The 23,125-nt window shown below is 39.2% G+C and overlaps 1 protein-coding gene across 2 annotated transcripts in view; it reads right to left on the bottom strand.

Moving 5' to 3' along the window:
- Positions 1 to 216: 216 nt before the first annotated feature.
- Positions 217 to 23,125, bottom strand: part of GLRX3 (glutaredoxin 3) — a 34,745-nt gene continuing 11,836 nt past the window's right edge. Inside the window, exons 1-11 of one of the 2 annotated variants that reach the window (XM_026851109.1) lie at positions 22,559 to 22,590; positions 17,746 to 17,854; positions 14,703 to 14,777; positions 13,860 to 14,061; positions 7,983 to 8,155; positions 7,828 to 7,889; positions 5,188 to 5,245; positions 3,263 to 3,315; positions 2,095 to 2,134; positions 1,922 to 2,014; positions 217 to 495 (exon numbers count right to left, since the gene is read on the bottom strand). In XM_026851109.1, the coding sequence (XP_026706910.1) occupies positions 445 to 495; positions 1,922 to 2,014; positions 2,095 to 2,134; positions 3,263 to 3,315; positions 5,188 to 5,245; positions 7,828 to 7,889; positions 7,983 to 8,155; positions 13,860 to 14,061; positions 14,703 to 14,777; positions 17,746 to 17,854; positions 22,559 to 22,575 (933 nt within the window). In that variant the 5' untranslated portion in view covers positions 22,576 to 22,590 and the 3' untranslated portion in view covers positions 217 to 444. Of the gene's footprint in view, positions 496 to 1,921; positions 2,015 to 2,094; positions 2,135 to 3,262; positions 3,316 to 5,187; positions 5,246 to 7,827; positions 7,890 to 7,982; positions 8,156 to 13,859; positions 14,062 to 14,702; positions 14,778 to 17,745; positions 17,855 to 22,558; positions 22,591 to 23,125 lie in introns of those variants that run through there. The other variant, XM_026851110.1, reaches the window with a different exon arrangement.

The raw sequence follows: 23,125 nt of genomic DNA, 5'->3' as shown, positions 1-23,125 counted from the left end.
TGAAAATTATTAACAGGGACAGAAAGTTATTATGCTCCATACCACAGAGGTACACCCATTAATATTCTCCTAATGAGAGCTGAGCCCCCAAAAAAAAAAGAAAAGATGCAATTTAGTCCTAAATAGTACTGCAATGGAGAGTGGTGTCATTACTCAATTCTTAAACATCTCAATGCAATGAATACACACAGACAGAGGGTAATAAAAACCCCAAAGTTCTTTAGCATGGTATTTTAATTGAATTTGAAGATCCTGACATTTTTTGTCTCTTCGGAGAGAGCACATTTTCACACGTAGCATGGTCTTGTGAATATACGGAGTACAGGAGCTGCCTTTACCTACTCCCGCTCGATTCCACGAGGCTAAGCTGTATACTGCTCCAATATAATCTATAAATTAATAACTGTTCAAAAGTATTTCGGTTCCCATTGATGTCCTCTTCCGTTAATTTTCTCCTTTCAGAATAGGCAACAATTCACCAGTTTCCTTTAGTTCCTGTAAAGAAATAACAGAGAGCAATTATTCTCTGGCAGTGCTCCCACCGGGGTAAGGGGGAAGCCCATGGGCCGGCTGGGCAGGGAAGGCACAGACCCACTGACATCCCTCTCAAACAAGGCTCTGAAGCTCATAAAGCTGTATTTAAATTCTATTTAGTAAGAGAAGAAGCTTATTTAGTGAAAAGGTACACCTCCACAAGAATTGGTTGTTATCAGCGTCACCAGGTAAATCCCCTGGTGTAGCTCCTCTGAGATGTAATTCAAGATATATTTTCAGGCACACACAAAATCTTACAACATCCACAAATGCCTCCCACAAAATGAAAAAATGACCACCCACTGATAGATTTTGTTACTACCACACTAAACCAAACGAGACAGTGTGAGATTTGTAAGAGTTCTAAGAGCTGCTTACCCATATTATCTCAGTGATTTAAAATCAAATTATAAGGCTGTTAACTTACCAGAGCTAGACAACACCAGGAAATAGTTTTAAAATAACACATTGTGGAGTAGATACTCTTTTCCCACATCTCAAGAGAAACAAGCGTCCCAGTTTTATTACATACCATGCGATATTACAGAATGGGTTTTAAAATACCGACAACATTCATCTACCCGTGCAAGTTAGTCCGTGTGAACACAGTCCAATAATGCAAATAGACAAATTACATTTAAATACCAGTGAGAGAAATATTTTGCAGCATCTCCGCAATGCCCAAGACTATACTTGCTGATCACTGAAATAGCCCACACGCTTGTTAAATAAATAAAATTAAAGTAATCTATATAATTTAAGTAATACCAGTATTTTTAGAACCAAATGAGATTTATTGATTGGCTCTTCCCAGGAGTTACAACGTCTGAGGAATTGGCTATAAAACATTCAGACAAGAATGGGCTCAAGAGTATTTGGGGTTTAGAACACTGTGCCTGCTCTGTTACAAAAATCAAAAACCACAGTAACAGATGCAGATCTATTTTTGTTGCTTCAGGGTCTGTTCAAACAACTACAATAAACCTTACTTTCTTCCAGGAATGAGACTGTTTGCTAGGGGAAAAAAAAAAAAAAAAGTCTCGCCCACCTTATTTGAGAAAAGCAATGTCAGAAGTAAAACTAGGAAGAGAAACCTGTAAAAATGCACCCACAGGGTAAAAATGGTCTTTACAGTAACTGTAGCTGACCGCTGTCAAGAAAATACATTTCACTGCTAAATCTTGGCATATGAGAACGCCGGAGATTTAGAGCTCCTTCCAACTGTACACCAAGCTGATGGAAGTCCCAGAAAAAGCAACCAAGTCATCTGGGCTCAAGATCTAGGGTCACTACACAGGAATTTCTCTGTGTTACAGACAGAAAAGCATTTCTACAGTTTTAAACAAACGGTCAATTTACATCTCAAACGACATTCTCCCGCTCCTACCTTGACAATATCCAGCCCTCCAACAAGTTCACCTTTCACATATAACTGAGGATACGTTGGCCAGTTTGAGTAGGTTTTTAATCCTTGTCGCACCTAAAAAAAAATAAAGTGAAATGTAAATTTCAGCTTTAGGAAAAGCAACAAAATCCTCAGTGATGGAGAAGCTCAATTACCTCTTCATCTTCCAGTATGTCAAACGTCTCATAATCAACACTAGGAAAGAAAAAAAAGAAACAAAATCATTTACTGTGGAGTTTTGCAATGCAAGACCCTCAAAAATTCAAAATAGGTATATTTACAAGCTAGCTTCCGAATCACTCAATTAACAGGAGGGAAAATGTCAGAGCTTTATGCATCAAGAACTGTAATGTAAAAAATGTCTAGTTTCATGGGAAACTATAAGGCACAGATGACAGCATAAGGCACTGAAACATTTAGCTGTGTAGCTTAGGCTCTAAGTGGCCAAAATGTGTTCAAAAGTAATTCCATTCACTGTTAGCTTAACAAAAAAAAAAAAAAAAACCACCACACACACATCTTTGGAGGTTTTTATTAAGGAATCAATCAGCCGCAGCTATTCCACCATCTTCATAGACCACTTGCATAAAAAAACAAAAAGAAAATGTCTGTGTAAATTTGATTTCTGGTTGGTTCATGATTGAGTTCTGGTTTGCAATTCCAAGTATTTAAGAACTGGCACTCCCCAATAACCAGCGAGTGTGCAGACTCCTGCGAGCGGACTAGGGCCAGTGACACGGAACAGTGAGTTGAGTAACTGCTACTTATTTCCGAGATGTGTATTGCTATCTAGTTATCTATTATCAAAATTCTAACATCTAGTAATGAAGCCAACTGTTTAACCTCTAAACAGCAGCCCAACTGAAACGGGAGCTTGTTCAAAGGAAGATGATACTAATCTCACTGCAGAAAGAACCGCTTTGAAGAGGAAAACTGAGGCTAGATAACATGAGAGGCTCCACGATTAAGGAAACAGATCAAGAGGGACCTCTCAGAGGAGTTGCTTACCAAAGTGGAAGCATTTCTTTCATGTCAACAATCACAGCAAAAAAAGAAAGAAAAATTCACTGTTTTAATAAACTCCTCAACCCGAGCAAGACAATCACTACGTAGCAGTGCCAGAGCCACGTAATATCTGACACACCACACGTGACTTGGTACCAAATGTGCGTAGCAGTGATTTACACTACGGGCTTTCACATAAAGATGCTTCAAGAGTATTTTGAAGAAGTCTCCCGCTAATGTTTGCCACTATTTATAAAACATAGTTTTTAAAACAGAACCAGGTTCCCAAATTCAATTAAAAAACCCCCACCTACATACCCAGTATTATTTATGATTTCTATAATTTGCTTGCTGAATCCACATTTTGCAACCTAGAATGCAAACCACACATATGTTAAAACATACATCTGCTATATTGAATCCACACAATTCCTCAAGCTACACTAAAGCTATTAACCGATCCATTGCTAGCGATGACCTTGCTGGATAAGCAGTACTGCTAATCTTTTTTTCATTCTTCTTTCTCCTCTTTGAGCTTTAAACAGAACTAAATGTCTCTTTCTTCCTATACTCTGCTGAAATCAATTAAAATATTGATAATATGAAAACACTTTCCTCAGCTGTGGTATGAAATGACACAAGGTGAATCCATTTTCCAGGTCTGGCCACACTGTCTCGAAAACTCATTAGGCTCGATTACTTTCTGAACGTTCAAAAAGCCAAAGCTATAGATAGGTATGATGGGCCTAAATGCCTTATACACCCTTGTAAACCAGATGTGTTTTATTTTGAGACATACACTCCCCTTTACTTACCATTCAGGAGAGAGTAGCAACCGATGGTCAACTGATAAATAGGCTGCATGTACAGCGACTCCCCACTGAAATTAATAATTGAAAGTATCTACTGCAAATTCTTTGTGTTGACGGTGTGAGGACAGAACGCCCAGCATTTTTTAAGACACTGAATATTTAATCCAGACTATCCCTTCTCACTGGTGACTTCACTTCACCGGTAGCTCAAGCAAAATCCAAACGTGTTAAGCAATCTCCTGCTTTCTATAGGCAAGACACGGGTTTTAAGGGAGACAAAAGTGCGTCTTGTTTTAAGACCTAAGCCCAGCTAGCTCATCACCACTGCTTCAGCGAGTCAGCACAACCCAGGGGTTTCCAGGGGCTATGAAACAGCTTAGTACAACAGCCTGTAACACTCGAAGAGTATCTGTGGTTAATACCCAGAGAAGGGTCAGGGAACACGTGAGGAACGGAAATGGAAAGACAAGTCACATGAAGGAGCTCACGCCCCCACCTCTGTAACCCGTCCAAAAATTACCACACAAACAGCTCATAACATGCAGTCACTAATTACAGTTACACTTTAGGGCACACCACTCCAACAAAAAGTCCGAGTTAGGTGTCGTTCACATAATTCTGACAGGGAGAACTGCAGCGCCTTGCTGTTCAAAGGGGAGCCATTGCTCCCCTGGTTACTCTGGGTACGTAACACAAAGCAATACACTGACCTTTTGGTTTACAGTCAATTATTATTTTAATCCTAACTGTTAGCAGTTATCTGTCTGCAGTCACTACCTTTATTTCAGTGAGCAAGATAATTAAGTGCAGCTTAAAGACACCAGGCATAGAACATTCCATGCTCACGAAAAGAGTGGATCATTTATAGTACGTGGCATTACACTTCAGCCTTAGAATCATCTAGCAGCTTTCTTTAGATGCAGCTGTGAAAGCATAATAAAGTCAGAGAAATTAAAAAGGATAGGACACCCAATCCAATTAGGTGCACAGAGAGAAATTTCAAGAAATGTGCATCCTGAGATAAAGTTTGGGGCAATACTCAGTGTGTACCCCTCGCCTAGGATAGCCATCGGGGCAAGCACTCAGAACATCAGAAAAAATAATCCATTATTTGCAAAGGCAATCAATAACAGACCAAAAGAACACACACAGTTCTTCCACTCATTCCAGAATTGTAGAGCAATTGCCAGACATCACCGCAGGGCATCAAATTCCCTGATTTTACTGTAACACAGCTATCAGTATTTTAGCAATATAGATCCATCAGGTAAAACAGGGACTGCTCTTCTATGGCTTATAGAAGCACCAAATAAAAAGACAAATAACTGACTTCCCAGCACTATTAATTTTCATTAAGCAAGGGGAACAAAAAGTCACTGTCACTGTTTAAAAAACTGCGTCAAATATATTCAGCATTATACTCAATCTTACCTGTTTGCTTCCCTTCATAAAAAGCATCACAGGAGCTTTGTTTATCAAGGTTTTAAGCCTACAGAAGGCACAAAAAAAAAGACACAGAACAGGTCAGTTGTTATCCCAAGCTTTGTTCTGACAGGAAAAGAGCAACTTGCAGCTTTACTAAATGCATTTAAAGCATTATTATAAGCAACTCTATTAATTTAAATTGCTTACAGTAACTCTAGTGAATGAATTTGCACCATCCTGGTACTTTTAGAGCACCAGCTTTTCTAGATTGACTGCTGAGTATCAAGCAGCAGTAAGTTTAAGGAGACACATCATTTTGGGATATTTTAAACACAATGTCTATATGATATATAGAGAATAATTATGGAATATAACGCTTAACATTTCTCGTTCTCCATGGGAGTGTCTTTTGCAAAGTAAGAGCCATTCCTGCTGTCCATCCACTGGAAGCTCTTACGGACTAACCGCTACTGAAATTCAGGAGTGGGTCTGGTCTGCCCCACTGTGCTACCCCCACAACCCTCAGACATTCCCCTGCTTTCAGGAGAACCCTTCGGTGACAATCAACAGGAAAAAAGTTAGCAAAGACTCCTGTCCTTCTACGGGCAAACCACCCTCTAATACAATGCATCAACATTTTCTGTAACAGGTCGCTTCGTGTGACTGGCAAAATGATTCCAGACTGGAGAATCCAGGATCTTTGCCAAATAAAACTAAACCAAGTTTTGTTGGTGACCCACATAGAGGCTTTGTATGTGTAAAGCTCAAAACAATTTTTCCAACCAAGTTGTCTCTAAGTTAAAAAGCAACAGCAAAACTCACAGCTACAGCAAGAGTGAGCTCCAGTAACCTGAGCTGGGACCCCAGCTGCCAGATCAGGCTCGTGAAACCAAACTGACAGCCAGAGCCCCTGTCAAGGGTATTTTCAAGTGAAGACGACGCAGTTAATCGATAAGAGATCAACCATTGAGTAAAGGAATGTAACTCAGCATTAAATAGATTTTACTACTGATACTCCTTCATTTGATGAAGTCTTAACATGTTAGAATAACCACCTCGCAGGGTTTTTCTTAGGAGGGACTGAGAGAATATAGTTTGAAAGAGATGTCAGTGGCTCAAGAAGTATGAAGTTAGCTACAACTCAAAACTAATCTGTGTGATGGAAAAAGAACTTCCCAGCTGTCACCAGAAAACAAGACCTCTGCTAAATGTCACGTGTTAACTCACAAAACAAACACCTACGAGAAGATGAAGGACAAACTAAGCAACAAGCAGCTACCTGGGACTGGAATTTTTCGTCAGTTTTCCTTCAGGCCACTTCTACATCAAAATTTGATCAAGACTGATAGAAACTTCACACACCTGTTCAAAAGATGTTGCTGCTACTCCTTTAGGAAGCCATTTAGCTACACCAACAATTTTAATCTATTAAAACACATCAGGTAAGCAGAAGACATCTCCCATTAACTTCTTTCCCCAAAAAAGATTAAGCAAAGGAAAAAAAGAAATGTATAAATTCAGTAAAGTTGCAGCTTACACAAGTTTGCAAAAAGGAAGAGACTAAAGGAAACTTTCTGAAATAAGTTTTTAAAAGGCCACGGTGAGCCAAGCTCATCTTTACCTATAATTTAGTCTCAAACTGCAGAAGGCAGCCACTGTTTTTCATGGTTTTGGTGAAACAACTTACAAGTTACCCTACTAGAGAAACAAAAGGTAAACCTCAGACGTAAAATAAATTAAAAAGGAATTAATAAGTACTAAGCTGTAAAAGCAAATATACTTTATCACCATATCGAAATGGCTTGCATTAAATTATATCTCCGCTGTGCTGAGAAGGCAAAAAAATGCAGCATCAGCCACATCTAGAGCACTGTGAAACCTGCTCTTACCTTCCTCAGATGGCAAGAGGGAATCTGCACTAACACATCTGCCTTCAAGGTACAGGCCACCCTCTTGGTAAACCAGCCCCCCCCTTGCATGTCTTAATGGCACTGTTCACATAAAAACTAGGAGGAAAAAAAAGCCACATCTACTAGCAACTTCTCAAACAGAATGAATTGTCAGATATCTGGAGTCTGACTGCCTGGGGCACGTCAGAATTTCAAACAAGAGCGAATCTTCAAATGGGAAGGTTAAAGGAGGACAAATTGGTTTCTAGATATTACATCTGATCTGGGAAGCAACACAGTTCCTACAGCTGCAGCATATATTCATGTTGCCAAGGTGAAAGAAAACAGGAACTTGAAGGACGAGAGTAATCCAAAAAAATGAGACAAGCCTAGAGAGTTTCTCCAGTGGCACCACAGTCATGAAGTCTATGCCCAAAAGCTGCTGATGTTTAAAAGATCTTCCCAGTCATCATTAAAGAATAAATTCTTAAAAGAGAGAAAAGGAGGAATCTTTATATTCCTGCTGTAATTAAAACTTGACAAAGTACAAGTCTATTGGAACAGTATAGTTTAATACATATCCAACAGTATAGCTTTTCTTAAGTGATGCTTACTGCATAGAAAATGGAACATACTAAACAACTGCAGGAGTTCTGAAATTAAAGAAAATCTTAACACACCTCTGATAAAGTGTGGTTTTACACTTAGGTTCCCCCTATATAAACGAACATACCCTTAAACTAACGACATAGTATACCTGTCCTCCAATTTCTGTGCCTTCGGACAGACCGTGTCCAGCTCTCCAGATGCCTCAAGTTCCTAGAGAGATTGGGGAGAAGAAAAATCAGATGTTAAAAGCAAGGAAAACATGCACCTGACAACTAAAAAGGTAAGAATTTCTCAGTTTCTAACCTTAACAATATCAACTCCACCGATAAGCTCTCCAGCTACGTACAACTGCGGGTAAGTTGGCCAATTAGAATATGTTTTCAGCCCCTGACGAACTTCTTCATCAGAAAAAATGTCAAAACTGCTAAATGAAATACCGTGTTTGTTCAGTATCTCCACCATTTGTTTGCTGAAACCTGCAGACACAAAAAGAGGAATTACATCTAGTTTTAAACAGCATTCCCATGTCTCTACTAAATCTTATTCATTTTTAAAAAAGCAGTTCTTCTAGATAGCGACTTCAGAACAGCTCTAGTGCATTATTCTTTGAACTCTAGCAATAGCCTCAAATATTATGAAGGGGCAAACCCCATATTTATTACTGGGATTACAAAACCAAAGCATATGGACATAGTAAATCTGGTGTTTCTCTAAATAGAGACCAACACAGTAAGCAACCTTCAGTAAGCTCGCTGTTGTTCCAGCACACAATTAAAGCGAAGTTAAATGCTTTCCATTCTGCCTTTCCCAGTTCTTGGCTGAGCATTCACAAAGAATAAAAAAGCTTCTCAAGGACCATAACAGCATCTTCAGGAGCCTTCTTTTCATTCCTCTAATTGCACATCACCTCCTCTGCCCCTCATTTCTTCCTCCGGCTACTACCGAACTCCTACACCAAATGGGGATGAAGTTGACACACAAAGTGGGAACCAGGATTTAAACTCACAACTGTGTCACTAGTTTAACTTAAAAGCTTGGATTTTAGCATGTTTTCTTCTGTTTCTTTAAGAGCATGTCCCTTCCTGCTTCACGGTAAAAGGCAGATTCCTTTTTATTTTTTTTTTTAACTGTTTACAGAAGCACTTAATATTGTTTTACTACCCTTGTGACACTTTCATACCATGTTTTCTTTTCCTTTATGACCCATCTTCATTATGTTGTACTCTGACAATGCTCTCTCAGCAGGACATTAAGCACTGAATATTACGATGTAAACATCCAGCTTCTATAAGTTTATTATGTGGCCAATCTAAGAAAAGTTTCTCCCTTCTGTAACTAAGCATCTTTTTCTTAAGAAAATTGTCATGTTATTTCTAAAAAGTTGTATGCATGAAAGTTTTAATACTATAAAATTTACAGGCTGTAATCACCTCAATCTTCTTATGCTAGAGCGAAATCCCCACAAAATTTCAAACAATTCTTCTACTCTATTTTAAATTCACCATTCTCATTAAAGTGAAACATTAAAATGATTTCTTTCAAGAGAAGATAAATCGCTTTTTCAATCATTAGTCTCTACAGAAACTCTTCAAAATCACTTTAAAAACCAAACCACACACAACCACAGGGAGCACGGCTGTGCCCTTGATGTCAACAAGTCTGTTCTTCACGGGGTAACCTAGGAGGAACTGAAGTTCAAAGTCATGTTTGGCCACCAGACCCCTCGACCAGACACAACCGATGCTCCAGAGCAGGCACCAGCCCACTGGATGGTTCGGTGCATTGCAGATATTTACTCTGAACAAAACCAGAGAAGGAGTCTCCTGTACTTCACAACACAAGGAAGCCAACAACTTTAGGACTGATGATCAAATCTTGATTCACAGCTCCACAGTTCCTCCACAACCTACCTGCTCTGCCGTGAAAACAATGCTGATTGTGAAAAAACACTAAGTACGCTGCAACGTGTGGAAAGATTTTGGAACTTTGCTTCCTTTCTAAAATGTGGTCTTTATCCTGAAGTATTTCAACACCTGCCGCTGTCGCTGGCATGCACATCCCTTCTAAGGAAGGAGAACCCTCCGAGACAACACAACCATATGGTTTGCAAAAAGGATTCACGAGAATTTACCCATAAATCAATGTGATAATAATGCATGGTTTATATCTTTGCCAACTCATTGGTTTGGATACAAATGCTCTTGCAATCCTACCAATTCCCTGAGAGAATTCCAGCAAATGCTGTGCAGACAAATGAAAGCCTCTATACAAATATTAAAAAAAAAAAAAAAAGAGAAACAATGGTTAAGGGCTTTAATAAAGGAATAAAAAAATAAAGACGCTTTAAATGGGAAAAAGAATCAAAGTGTCATAGAAGAATAACCTTTGATTTCAGCTTGCAAGACCACCTATTAGTTTTTGAAATATGGATTTTTACTACAGCTTTCTACAGTTTTCATGATCTGCAATTTATTGAGATATGAAGTAGCAGTATTTATGTGTATGGCATCGAAGTTGCTTTTCCTTCTACAACTGAAGTGTTAAGTTCATGTACAGCCCGAAGTAAAACACAGATTCTGAAATTTTTCATACATCTGGGAGTTCATTAGTAAACAGCTAAAGGCTGATTGCTGATGGTTATTCCATCGCCAATATATTAACTCATTTCTACTGTAAGGAACTGGGGGAAAAAAAAGCTTTATTTTAGCTGTAGGCAATTACATGCAAACTAGAGAGATTGATTGGTTGTATTTCATTTTGAAGGGTTATGGTAGCAGCCTGGAAGTGTTACGCTTAGGGATAAAGCGCCGGAACAGCTTTACTTTCATAACAAAAGATTTAGGTTAAATTTCTGAAGAAATGCCATACATGCATTAACGGAATAATTAAACTGCTAACAGAATGTTTTAAGCGATTATCTAGACGATCACAAACGCCATTCCCGATTTTACACCAATAAAAAAAACCCTCAATAAATGACAGTAGTGATGAAGCAAACAAATACTGCCACAGTCCAAATGAATCCACTGAAATACAACAACGTACGGAGCAACCACGGACAACGGCCAGGAAACACAGAGCCGAGGGGACAAACCTTGCTTTACACTGTGCTTAGCTGGCTTTTCCAACCAAGAAATTATGAACTACAGGAAGATCCCAAAATACACTGCTGGATAGGGTTCCCTCTACTCACCAGCTGCACCATGGACTCGAGTCTAAGTCTATTATTTGTATCAAAATAGACACAATTCAAAAATATCTTCACCTTTTGGCTCCTTTTATTTAATTCTATTTTTACTATTCCTGCTACTGTTGTAACAGATCCGTATCATCTTTTAACAAAATGTGAAATTACCTTCACCTTGAAAAATACACCGTCTGTTCTAGGAAGTTAAAAAGATCCAACTTACTAACATCTCCCAACTACTGCCAGGAACTATCAGAGCAGTCCAAAGCAGGCATGGTATTTACCTGCAAAATGAAGAGCTGTAAGTTCAGGTGATTTTAACACTTCCTATTTTAATACCTACATCTGTTCAGGTAAGTATCTCCTCTGCACTTTTCATGGGCTATCAGGGATCAAATGTAAGAACTGAAAGCTGAAAGAAATATCTACTTTATCATGTTAAGACATGCAGAGGAATGTGCATTACATTCTCAGGTCACTTCCCATGTTTTTATGATGAGGTACATAACCATCCTTAATGGTGCCTCAAGGGCTTTTTTCGTTTGTGCTTTTTGTGATGGGTTTTTGGGGTTTTTTTTTAACAGCCTCACAATTCTCTTCCATCAAAAAGTCACAGAATCCCAGAATCATCTTGGTTGGAAAAGCCCTTGAAGATCATCCAGTCCAACCATGTACCTTCACAGTGACCCTTCTCAAACACATGAGAACCAGTAAAGGGTCTTTTCTCTGCATTACTTCCCAATCTGCCCAGAATTCTGCTCAATGCCCTTCAGAAAGACAGCTCTCTGCGGAGCACCCCCAGAAATCCGAAGGGGAAGTGGTGTGCCTCCGATGCCAGGAGAAACGTCGGTTGATGACGGAGAACCCGGGCACAGGAGCAGCGTGGAGGAGGCACCACTGCCTGCACACCACCTCCCAGCTCAGCCCCGACACAGCAGCACCCACGCTCTGCTCCGACCGCTGTGCATGCACCACGGGCCAAAAAAAAAAAAAACAAACAAAAAAAAAACAAACCAAAAAAACAAAACACCAACGGGTTGACATAGCACCGAGGGATCTGGTGGAGTTGAGAACTCTCAGCCACTACTTCTCTTTCAAATACTGTTTCATGACTCTGACACAGAAGCCTTCCTCCTCGTGAAAAGGCAGCATACGCTATACCGAACTCCCCCAGCACTGGACAGACAGATCCTCCTCCTTTCCTGCCCACTATACACACTATCAGCCCAAAGCTTTTCCCTGTAATCCCCACGCAGCAGCTCCACCATTGTTACCTCGCTGCTCAGCTCCCTCCTTCGTCAAGCAATGGTCCTGACCCAAAACTACTTGAAATTAACGAAAAGATTCTTATTTACGGACCCAGTCCTCAACTGCAGTAACTAGAACTATGCAGGACGCCATGAACAGCTCTCCTGCAACAGAGCACCTTCACACAGCGCATGATAGCCAAGGCTGCCGGGCAAGTCGCGCACCACAAATCCTCATTATTTTCACTTCACCAAATCAACGTGTTCCATATTGTTTTCCTTCCCTTTCCCCCCCCTTTTAACAGTACATGGCAACAGGACAATTTGAATCCTTCCAGATTAAGGGACAGAATATGTAAAATCAGTTTGGTTTAGGTCCTTTTACACTATTTCATCCATTTTTCCTTCACACAGTTCTCCACTCAAGTTTATTCAGGAAGCTTCCTGGATGACTCCAGTAGGAAGCACAAGCAGCAGCTACACGGGGATGTCTGCACTTGAAATTCCTAACTGAATTTAATACCTAAAACCCAGGGTGGGATCTTCCACAGCTGGAAGATCAGCAGTGCATGCGCCCCACGAGGATATCTGGTGATTATGTGAAGATAGCATCAAGAAATCACCACGCCAACAGCTCAAACCAAGCACTCGTGGCCTCCTGACCAGACACAAGCAGCACTGCTCTGTCCTGAGGCTGCGCTCGCTTAGCCCTTACCAGAAGGATGTTAAAAAGAATAGTTCCACAAGTCCTCATTTCCCTCCTCAAAGTGTTTTAAGCAAATTTCATTCACATTATCTCTGCCACGCTATGGAAACATTTATGAGATATCTTCCAAGCCTGCGCATGCTACTGTAATTCACGCACAGATGGACAAAACAAGTATTTCCATTGGTTTTAGACACAAATAACTGATGTTTTGTAGGACAATTTAACTTTTTGAGCAGTTATCTCTATTGGTTCCATAGATATATGCCACAGGCCTGCAGGAGCTTGGCTGTAAGGAGCTAGCTATTGCTAATTCTTTTCTTTTTCTTCTGTTACATTCCACAGCTCCTCCAGCTCTTTGGCCCACCAATGCAGTTCATATGATTTGCCCCACAGGATACATGGTTTTTTTAGTAAAGGAATCAGGGCTACTTCTTGAGACTCTAAGCAGAAGGATGGCAGCTTCAAAAGACTTAAAAATTTTGTCTTTTAACAATTGTTCATGTGCTTTCCATATAGATCAACAATTCATCTTCGTTAGGAACCAAGTAAACAAGAATTAAGAGAACAGATTTAAGAAAAGGCATTTCCACCGTAGCAGACACACACACTACTGGTCTTTTGCTATCAGCTAGGATAGTTTTATTCTCTTTTTCCAAACAGCAAGAGTGATCCCTGATGTTAGTCAATTCTTCTTATTCCTTGAACCAAACCATTCTCTTCAGATCATTTTACATTTTCAGCGTGCGTAACCTGATGCAGAAAATGTGAATAAGCCCTGAGCTACCTCAGGAAGAGTGTCCTAGTCCAAGTATACCCTTGTTCTTCAGAAAGCCTCTAATCTGTGATTTAATTTCCAAAAATTTAACTAAAGGAAGAGCAATTATCTACCTGCATATGAGCAATACGAAAATACTTTCATCAACGTTTCTAGGTGTGCAAGACACTGTTGGGATGCATCTCCCCAAACCTGAACAAATCTGACAACTATCCCAAAGCAAGTGCTGTCAGGCTGAACACGAACTTCGGAAAATCCTTACCACAGCGAGGTTCTTTTGGAGAGCCTTTCATAAACAGCATGCAAGGGGCTGCATTGATGAGTTTCTTCAGGCGCACGTTAAGATCTTCTTTTGCACTGTCGTTGGTGCCAGAAGCAAGGGAACTGCTGGACGTGTGGCGCTGCACTTTTTTGGTCAGCTCTGGGGCATGTGCACCATCTAATCTGTCAACTTTCTGAGCATTCTACGGAAACCAAAACACAGGCTTGCGTTAAAGGATTAAATTCGGAATTTGTACCGTAATAAAAAAAAAAACAAAAACACAAAACAGTAAAACCACCATATAAAGTATAGATTTTCAGATGCAGGGTGGATTAGTGTATTGATCTTTTAGCCAGCCTTTAGTTCCAAGACTCACACATTCCGTTGGCTGGCTACTATTAGTGCTAGCAAATTTACTATTAGAAGAATTTATTTTAAAAACTAGTTTGAATTATATGATTGCAGGCAAACAGGACCCAAACAGACTTGTCATTTCTACCAAAAGATTATTTACTTGGTTTTTTTACCAGGTTGTAGAACTACAGGTAGACAAGGAAACATTATTGAAAATATTCTGACCCAATAGAAGGTATGACAATTAAAATAAAAACCCTGTAAGAATCCCAAAGCGACTAAGGAAGCTCTGAAATATTACATATAAAGTATAAGACCTCTTTCTATCTACTTTTTTAGGTTCCACTGGGTAGACTTAAATCAGATACGTAAGTGTTTCTTCACTAAGAAATTTCTTAAGGTTCTGCTCTTCTGGTAGTAGTATTACAGAAGTATACATATTCAAAGTCCACACAGAATCCATTTTCTCTTAAATCCATTTTCTCTCACCTTAAAGAATAAGAACGTTGGAACAGAACTAATTCCATATTTTTCAGATACTTCAGGCACAGCTTCAGCTTCCAGCTAAAAAAACCCCAAAAAAACAAAAAACAAGAGAAAAAGATTATTTTCATAATCTTCTTTCAAGTTTGACTGTGGATGTCAATCCCGTCTAGAATGTTCTTCTAGGCATTTTATACATTTAAAAAGGATTTGATGCAGAAGTTTGTGACACATTTGCATTTAAATGAGACTCACTGGGTTGGCGTGTCATCCACTGAGCCTACACAGTGTCAAAACAGGTTCAGAGGTTTTTATTTTGTTGCACATTTCAAAAGATGCCCGGAGGCTGCGAATAAAATTTTTGGTGCACTAGTGACCTAGTAAATTTTCAATCATATGCAGCTACTACTATATTGAAATCCATAAATCATTGACCCCAGTTATGTCATGATTACAGTGCTTATTTTCTGCCCACAGCAATTCTTGCTGTTTGCTCTATTGACTAATTTCAAGGGGCAGTACATCATGACTGACATTTGCAGCCTTCTGCAAATTATGAAGAAAAAAAAAAAGGAGTGTTTCTTCAATAAGCTATTGATGTCTACTAAGTTTTATTTTTAACTCCTGCAAGGCTACTGAGTACCCAAGCAGCAAGCTTGGTGAGATTACTGGTTCCAACTTTATTCAGTGTTTGAATGCATACCTTGAAATTATAAATGTAGTAATTTGCCAACAAAATATATCTTTTAATTGACTCAATTTTGTGGGGTTTGTGTGCATGGGCTAATAGGTTACTTGAGTGACAGAAGATCTAGTATAAGGTTAAGACACTAGTTCTGTGGTAACTGCAGAATTAATGGTTAAAAATGTGGTAATAGAGCTAAATGTTTCAAACAGAAACCTGCAATTCAGCGGACAGAAGGAAAAGCCTTTCAAATTCTTATTCCACAAGCCATACAGTGACATTTCACGAACAAGAATTGAGAGAACTGTTTAACAATTTGCTCCTGCTCGCCCCTGTCCATCCTTATGCATTTTAGAAAATACTGTGACTGTTCTCGTTACGAGCTGAAATGCAGTGAACCTCTGACGATCTCGGTGTTACAGCATGTTTGATTTGCTCCAGCCACACAGGCTCTTAATGAATTCACAGAATACAGAAACAAAGGAAAAGAAGTCAAAAGTGAAAGTCCAAGTTTCCCCTCTATTTCTGTAAATCAGTCCAACACGATCAACTGAGAAACTAAAGCTGTAAACAGATTATCATTACCTATTCTCTTTCAAGTGGCAAATGATTAAACAACTTCTAACTATAACATTAATTTTATTTTCTAGCACAATGTCCTACGCGCTTGGATACTTATGTTCCACTCTGGTGAGGTTCACACATAAAGAACAGATTTAATTTCATATTTCAGTAACTTGCTCTTAGGGGTACAACTTTCCAAAACATTGTTTCTGTTTCTGGATATAGACACACCTTCATTTTATAACCAAGCCAAGGATCTCAGAGTTAGGCTATGCAACAACTCCAAGGAGAAATTACATTCAGAAAGCCTTCAAGATTTATTGACAGTTTTGAAGTTCATTTCATTTCATTATTACTTAGCTCTATTCTAGAATATAACTGTTAATGATTTGCAAGGCAGTAACCATCTGGTGAGTTAACAGACTCTAACCAATTAAAAGGCAGACCGGCTATTCTGTGGGATTTTGGTCCATATGCTAAAGAATTTCCAAAAGCAAACCCATTCCCCACTAAGAGCCTCTCCCCCCTCAGAATACATCAACAAATTCACCCAAGTCTTTGAGTAACTTATTTTCTCTAAACAAGTACACCAGTACTTGGGAGGAGGGGGGTGGAGGGAAGGAGGTGCCATTAGCTTAATTTTGCAACACTTGATCACTTTGGAACCTTGTTATTAAAAAATAAATTACAGCTGAGTAATAAAGATTATAAATAAATAATGTATGAATATGAGTAATAAAGAAGCAACTGAGTGTTTACAAACTTTTGTGGGCCTACTAGAAGCTACAGTAACTCTATCTAAATTTAAGTATCTTATATTTTCAAAATGTTGAAAATTAGTCTTTTGAAGCTCTAAGTAATAAAATACTACCATTAAAATAGTTCTGTCCTCCTGTTTCAGAGAGAAATACCAACCAAGAGAGGAATCATTAGGAAAAAAACATCACAAAACCTAAAGGCTGTAAGAAATCAAATTAAAATACTCACACACAGCTGGCTGCTCCATTACTCCCTGCCCTCATAATCACAGAAGTGTCTCATTAACAAGAGAAAGTTGTTTTAAAACAAACAGCACATTGATGAAGTGCATTCATTTTTCCCTCCACGCTGGTTCTCTTACTAGCATGTGCAGACAATATTACAAAAAATATAGAGTCTCATTTGTGTTTATACCATCCAGCACTACACAACCCTCATCTTAGAGTGACAATGTTGCACAGGCTTAAGTTCACCTTCTTCTAAACTTGGGAGATTGCTGCTCATCTTCAGCATCAGACAGAAAACCCCTGTTTCTGAGATCTATTTAATAACATCATGAGAACAAATGAAATCTCCAGCACACTTGAAAAGAGCAGTGTTGTCAAATTTATCTCAAATCCAGGGATAAAGATGCTGCTTTAAAAATATGGCGATTTACAGAGCTGAAGGGCTGAGACACTGCAGGCACAGAGAAATGTAAAAGTCAGTTTGTGAGGTGGGGCAGCTAGTGAAAAAAAAATCCTTCACTGTATTTCAACAGACTGATTTTATTTTTTTTCCTTTCTTTTTTCTTCCCCCTCTTTAAATAGCACAATAAAATGAAGGTCTTATTCAAGCTTGCAATATCAAGTCAGGAAAGGTGAACCTAGAACTTTCATCCCACAGATTTTTAACGCATCTCTTGCATACGTTCAACTCACATATTTAAAAGTGAAGACATAAAGGAACTTCAAAAATTACTTTACCTATATTTTGCAATACTTTACTCATACTTTGCAATAATGGCTCTCCTCTTGTTGAAAGCTCAGCTGCCTGACTCACCTTCACAAACGCAACCTGCATGTGTTCCTTTGCCAGTGCTGCCATAACCTCATTCATCTGAGCACACTGAGGAGCCCATGGTGCCCAAAAGTGGACAACTACAAGGGACCTATTAGGAAAAAAAAAAAAAAAATGTTACACCATTTATTTTAGAAAAAAAGAATCATGCAATATAGAAGTTTGATGTGTCATAACAAAAAAAAAAATCCACACAAACAAAACCACCCTCCACACCCCCTTCCTGAGAGAAAAGAAAATGAAACCAGTGCCACCAGGAAGGTTTTCTACGACTCACACATTAATGCTTCTTCAGGAAACATTCCAAAACCCAACCAGTACTATTAAGGATACTAAGAAAAAAACCTCATCCTGTGTTTTGACAGCAGAAGACGATTCCATATGAACGTCAGACAGGGAGGGGAGCAAGCAGAAGCACTGCGGACAGTCACAGGCAGGTTTTGAAGTGCCTGAAGGCCAAGCACTCGAACGGCTCCCAGGCAGCCAGCATCTCCTCCCAGACAAGCTGCTTCTGTCCCCAGCAGCTTCACACCAGAGGCTGCACCGTTGCTTTTCTCCTCTCAGTGCCACTGTTGTCCCTTTACTACTTATCCAGGGAATAAGTAGACTTTTCAAGTCTACTCTAAAAATACAATACTCCTGTGCTGAAATATTATTTTTCTGCTTTTAGTAACTTCAGTTTCTTATCCCTCTTCCAGCTTCAGTAAGGTTTCCTTCGGTGTTTGGTACTGATTATACAGAGCATTTAAAGATGAGACTTCACACCCCAAACCGAGTACCACAAGGTAGTTCTTGTGAGCTTAAACACAAACACTTGGATGACAACAGCGACAAGATATTTGCATCTGATTTTCAATTCCACTTCCCAGGTTTGCTGAAGTCAAACCCACTAGATGATAGGGGATAAAGAATAAGAGAGGTATAATGTACTACTTTTAATCTACTTAGAGATACAGAAATGAAGTCAACCATACCACAGAAGCCATTTAGTGTCTTTTATTACTAAATAATGATAGTTCATTATGAATTTTAATAGGTATGTGGGCAGCCAAACATTCATACTGGAACTTAACAGCTGTGTTATCTGAACATCTACTCTGAAGACAGCACTAAATTCACAGAACTTTAAAACTCATCAACTTGATTTTCCAAAGCAATTCTAAAAAGTTCTGGTAGAAATATAATAGGATGATATAATTTTGGTAGAAACATAATAGCCTGCCTCTGGGTTTTTTTCCATCATGCCATCAGTCAGAGCTTACAGGCTAGTAAAAACTTAAATTAGGGAATGATAAGGCAGTTCTATTCCTCTGCAAGTGCCAGCCTTGCAAATTTAGACCTGAGCTCAGGAACAGCTCAAGACATGCTCTCTGGGGCTGCCATCTGCAGATTCTACCAACAGTCCTGTACAGGACTCATCCGCAGCAACAACCCCAAAGGCAAACTGTCTCTAATGACAACGACAAAATACCTGTAAGGCTTCACTGCTCACAACTGCAGCATTTAAACCCCGGGAGAGGCTCATCTAAGGGATTTACTCTTTACTTATAAACGGGATTTGACGTGGACTCCTTGAGAAACCCACGAGCACGTCTCACTGCTCAAAGTAAAACCTTAACTGCAAAACTGTTTCTGCACGTCAACTTTGCCAACTTTCCCAGCAACGCTCTCCGTGGAGCCCAGCAGAGGAAGAGGCAGGGCGAGCTCGGGTACCTGGCACAGGAGCTTCCTCTGCCCTCAGAGCACACAGGTCTTCCAACCTTACCACAGCTGTCAGCTCACACAGACACATTTTAATTAAGACTTTTGAGCCAACTGGGACATGCACTTCACACCACGCTGCAACCAACGGGTTGGTTTTTTTTTTGCCACAGAGTAATGAGGTGAAAATAATTAGGTAGGTTGGGAGACGGGGAAGTCATTTATATGTATGAGAAAACCCAGTCGCAACAGACAGAAAATTTTAAAATTAAAAAAGCAGCAGCAGTTTGATTATTCCAGAAGAGAAGCTCCAATGCAGCGAATTTTCCAAGAGTTTTGCTCCAGGATTGCTTTTCCTGTACTTGTTCACCACATCCTTTGTTTGAAATACCAATTTTGAGATCTCCTCCAATATCATTCTTAACTGTTTCTGGCACCATTAAGAGCTCAGAGTAGTTGTGAAAAACAGATCAAGGATGAACCAAAATACTTTTTTTTTTTAATTATGACAAAACAGTCCAATCACTTAGACCTACTACAGCTTTTGCAATCAGAGAGAATGAAGTTGTCAAGCTGTCACTGCAGCTGCACAAGGCCTGTACATTAAAAAAAAAAATTATTGACATCTTTCAGACTACAAGCAGGACAAGAGAATACTTCCAGTGGCTAAAAACAAGTAGTGGGGGAAAGAAGAGAGAACACAGGAGCATAGTGGCTATGCGTGAGGCTGAAGCACTATTAACTGGCCCTTCCCTTCCATGAACTGAAGGCAGGAGTCCACACTCTTCCCCTGCTACCAAGGACTGTCTCACAAATGCTCAATTTAATTTAGCATGCACAGCAGGACGCATCTGATCACGTGAATGTCAGCTCATGACAAGTAGAGGAGGAATAACCACACCATTATTTATTTAATCCTCATCCCATTCCTTCCTTACCAACGTATAGCTGCAATGCTCCTCATTTTAATGTTCATGAAGAACATACTTTAATTTGCACCAAGGGTTTTGGGAGTTGGGTGGGGTTTTTTTTTTTGACAAATTGATTCACAGAACAAGTCTAATTCTGCAATTAGCCTGCCCTCTTGGTATCTGAACACTTTAAACTTGAAAAACAGCAAGAATCATTCAAAACATTAAGAAAGGAAGAAAACAGTTAGCAAAATGAAGCATACTGTAAATGGTTCTAAACCAAGTATTTCTTACAGTCAGCAAAGACATTTCTAAAAACTCTATTATCTATAAAAGAAAATTGTAACAAAAAGCTCATGACAAGTTCCAAAGTTTCTCTTCCTATTTCATTTTATATTTTACATTTTTGAGGAAAAGCTGTGGGCCCCAAAATAACTTTAATATAAACATTTTAAACTTTAGCAGCAGAAGAAAAATCCAAAGGACATATCACACCTTTTCTGTGGAGAAACATAAAGCCCAAAGTCTTGTTTCTATAACGTATTAAAAAAACAACACTGGTTGAGAAAGTCACAAAATATACCTTTAAAACAAAGAGTCTATTGACTGTAGAACCAAAATAGCAAGACATTCTCTGATAGGGATATCCAGAAAATAATTACTCCAAAGGTCCACCCTCCTTTTGGGCCAAGACACAAGTATTTTGTAAATAACTTCTGATCTCTCTGACAGGCAGGCCAAGTTACTTGGTTCTATAAGCCAATTCTTCTAAAACATAGTCTAAGTAAAATAATCGATTAGAGAGCAATAATCGAAGCTGTCAATAATTTTGAAGACATGGGCTCAGTTTATCTTTTGCAACTATAAAATTTAGATACTTGGTGAAAAAAATAGAACCTTCAAATTTACACATATTCCGTAACACCAAGGTAATAACTTGGTATCTGAAAGACTAATTTGCTGAAACAAGAACTCCTATCAAATCAAGTAGCAACATAAAACACTGGCAGTTGCAGCTCATTAATAGCAATTCTATTAGCTTGGAAAAATCAGGAAGTTCATTTAAAAAAATAAACAAAACAGCAGTAAAACTGCATTAGGCCTAGCCTTAAAAATTCAGAACATTTTCTGTCTTAAGCTTTATCTTTCAAGATAAAAAATACTTCTTTGAAGAAACTTTCTCCTCTGCCCCTTTGAGTGTTTAAAACTACTTTTTTTTACATCATTAATTTTCAAGTTCACTTGACGATCTAAATATAGATTAGGTATATCTAAATATAGAAGGTAGCTTAAGTCAGTCAATGTATATTTTTAAAGTTCTCCCGCCATTCAGAAACAGGGAATCATTACTAAAAAAACATCATTACAACAAAAAAAAAAATCTATTATTTGAGGGATTTGTTGTGCTCTGTGAGTGTTTGTTCGGTTTCTTAGCAGTAACAAAAACCAAACCCAAATATTTTGAAATTAAGCAGAGGAAAAGAGTTATCAGTTCTATCAATTCATCTTAGGACCAAAAAAAAATGCATAAAATAATCAAGTGCTTTAAAACAAAAACTGAATCATGTTTTGTGGACAAAGGGAATGAGATCATTACTCAGAGTTTTCCTGAAAATAACTTCCAAAACATTGTATTTGTTCCTGAAGCCATTTTATTTCACTCTCAGTGAGTGTGAATTCCCTCCAGGGTGTCTCCATACAACAATTCCGTTGAAAAAAACAATTTCAGAAAATAAAACAGTCATGCAGCAAATTTCAATGCAGCAACTTTTCCATGTTTCCTCATGCTGTCTTGAAGAACATGATACTGGTAGTTTCATCATCCTTTTTAAACCAGTCCTTCAGTCTTCTCTCCTTATTCATTTAAAGGTCACTTGCTAACAGAGCAGTTAATTTACGGGGAAGGGTTTTTGACACAGCACCTTATTTCAATGTGCCTTACAAGACCTAGTGAAATACATACTCAGCTAGTGGTTTAAAAATACATAAATTAGTTACTACACCTTTAATTCAACAAAACAAACAAGCAAAGCTCATAACCAAACCTGTCTTTCTTAAGTAAGGCACCCAAGTACCTGTTGATCTTTAATTACAGTAGTAGTTATTGCTACTACCGTCATTAAATCCTGACGGTGAAACAATGTGCAGAGTTTTCCTTGAAATGATCCCCCGAGACTTCCCACCCCAGACCAAGAGCCATGCCCAGGGGGTGCAGAGGATCCGTGGTCCATGCCACGAGCTGCCAACGGAACAGCACTCCGTTACTCGGTATGAGAGCATAAAATCAGATCAATGAGAAACCAGCCGTGCTGCATGAGATGAACAACTTCGGTTCGCATTGCTGCTCAATAAACAAGCTAATGCTGCTGTTTTCATTGATAATTACTAATTGTTTTGCTGACACCTTAACAACTCAGGAGGGAAGAAAAAAAAAAGATCTTGGGCTACATGGAAGTTCTGTTTTGCATAATTCTCCGGTCAATCTGCCTATTCCGGCTTCCCATCCCCTCCAGAAGGTTTTGCAGCCGCAGCATTCCTCTTCGCCCGAGCTCTCCTAGACTCATACGCTGTGCTTGGGGAAACGGCGCTTAAAAAACCAAGCGGCAAACGCGAAGCCCTCCGATCTAGGAGTTCTGGGGGGGGTTATTCGGCTCCGAGGCCGCACCGCGCCTGCTTCCCCCAGCAGACAGCGGCCTTTCCCGAAGCTCGGGCCAAAGGCGCGAAGCGACCGCGGAGCCGCGTTCTGGGGG

This window comes from Athene cunicularia (genome assembly GCF_003259725.1).
Source record: "Athene cunicularia isolate RWA chromosome 6 unlocalized genomic scaffold, athCun1 chr6_part1, whole genome shotgun sequence".
Taxonomy (NCBI): domain Eukaryota; kingdom Metazoa; phylum Chordata; class Aves; order Strigiformes; family Strigidae; genus Athene; species Athene cunicularia.
The sequence above is the reverse complement of the archived record's forward strand: the minus strand, read 5'-3'. Positions and strand labels throughout refer to the sequence as shown.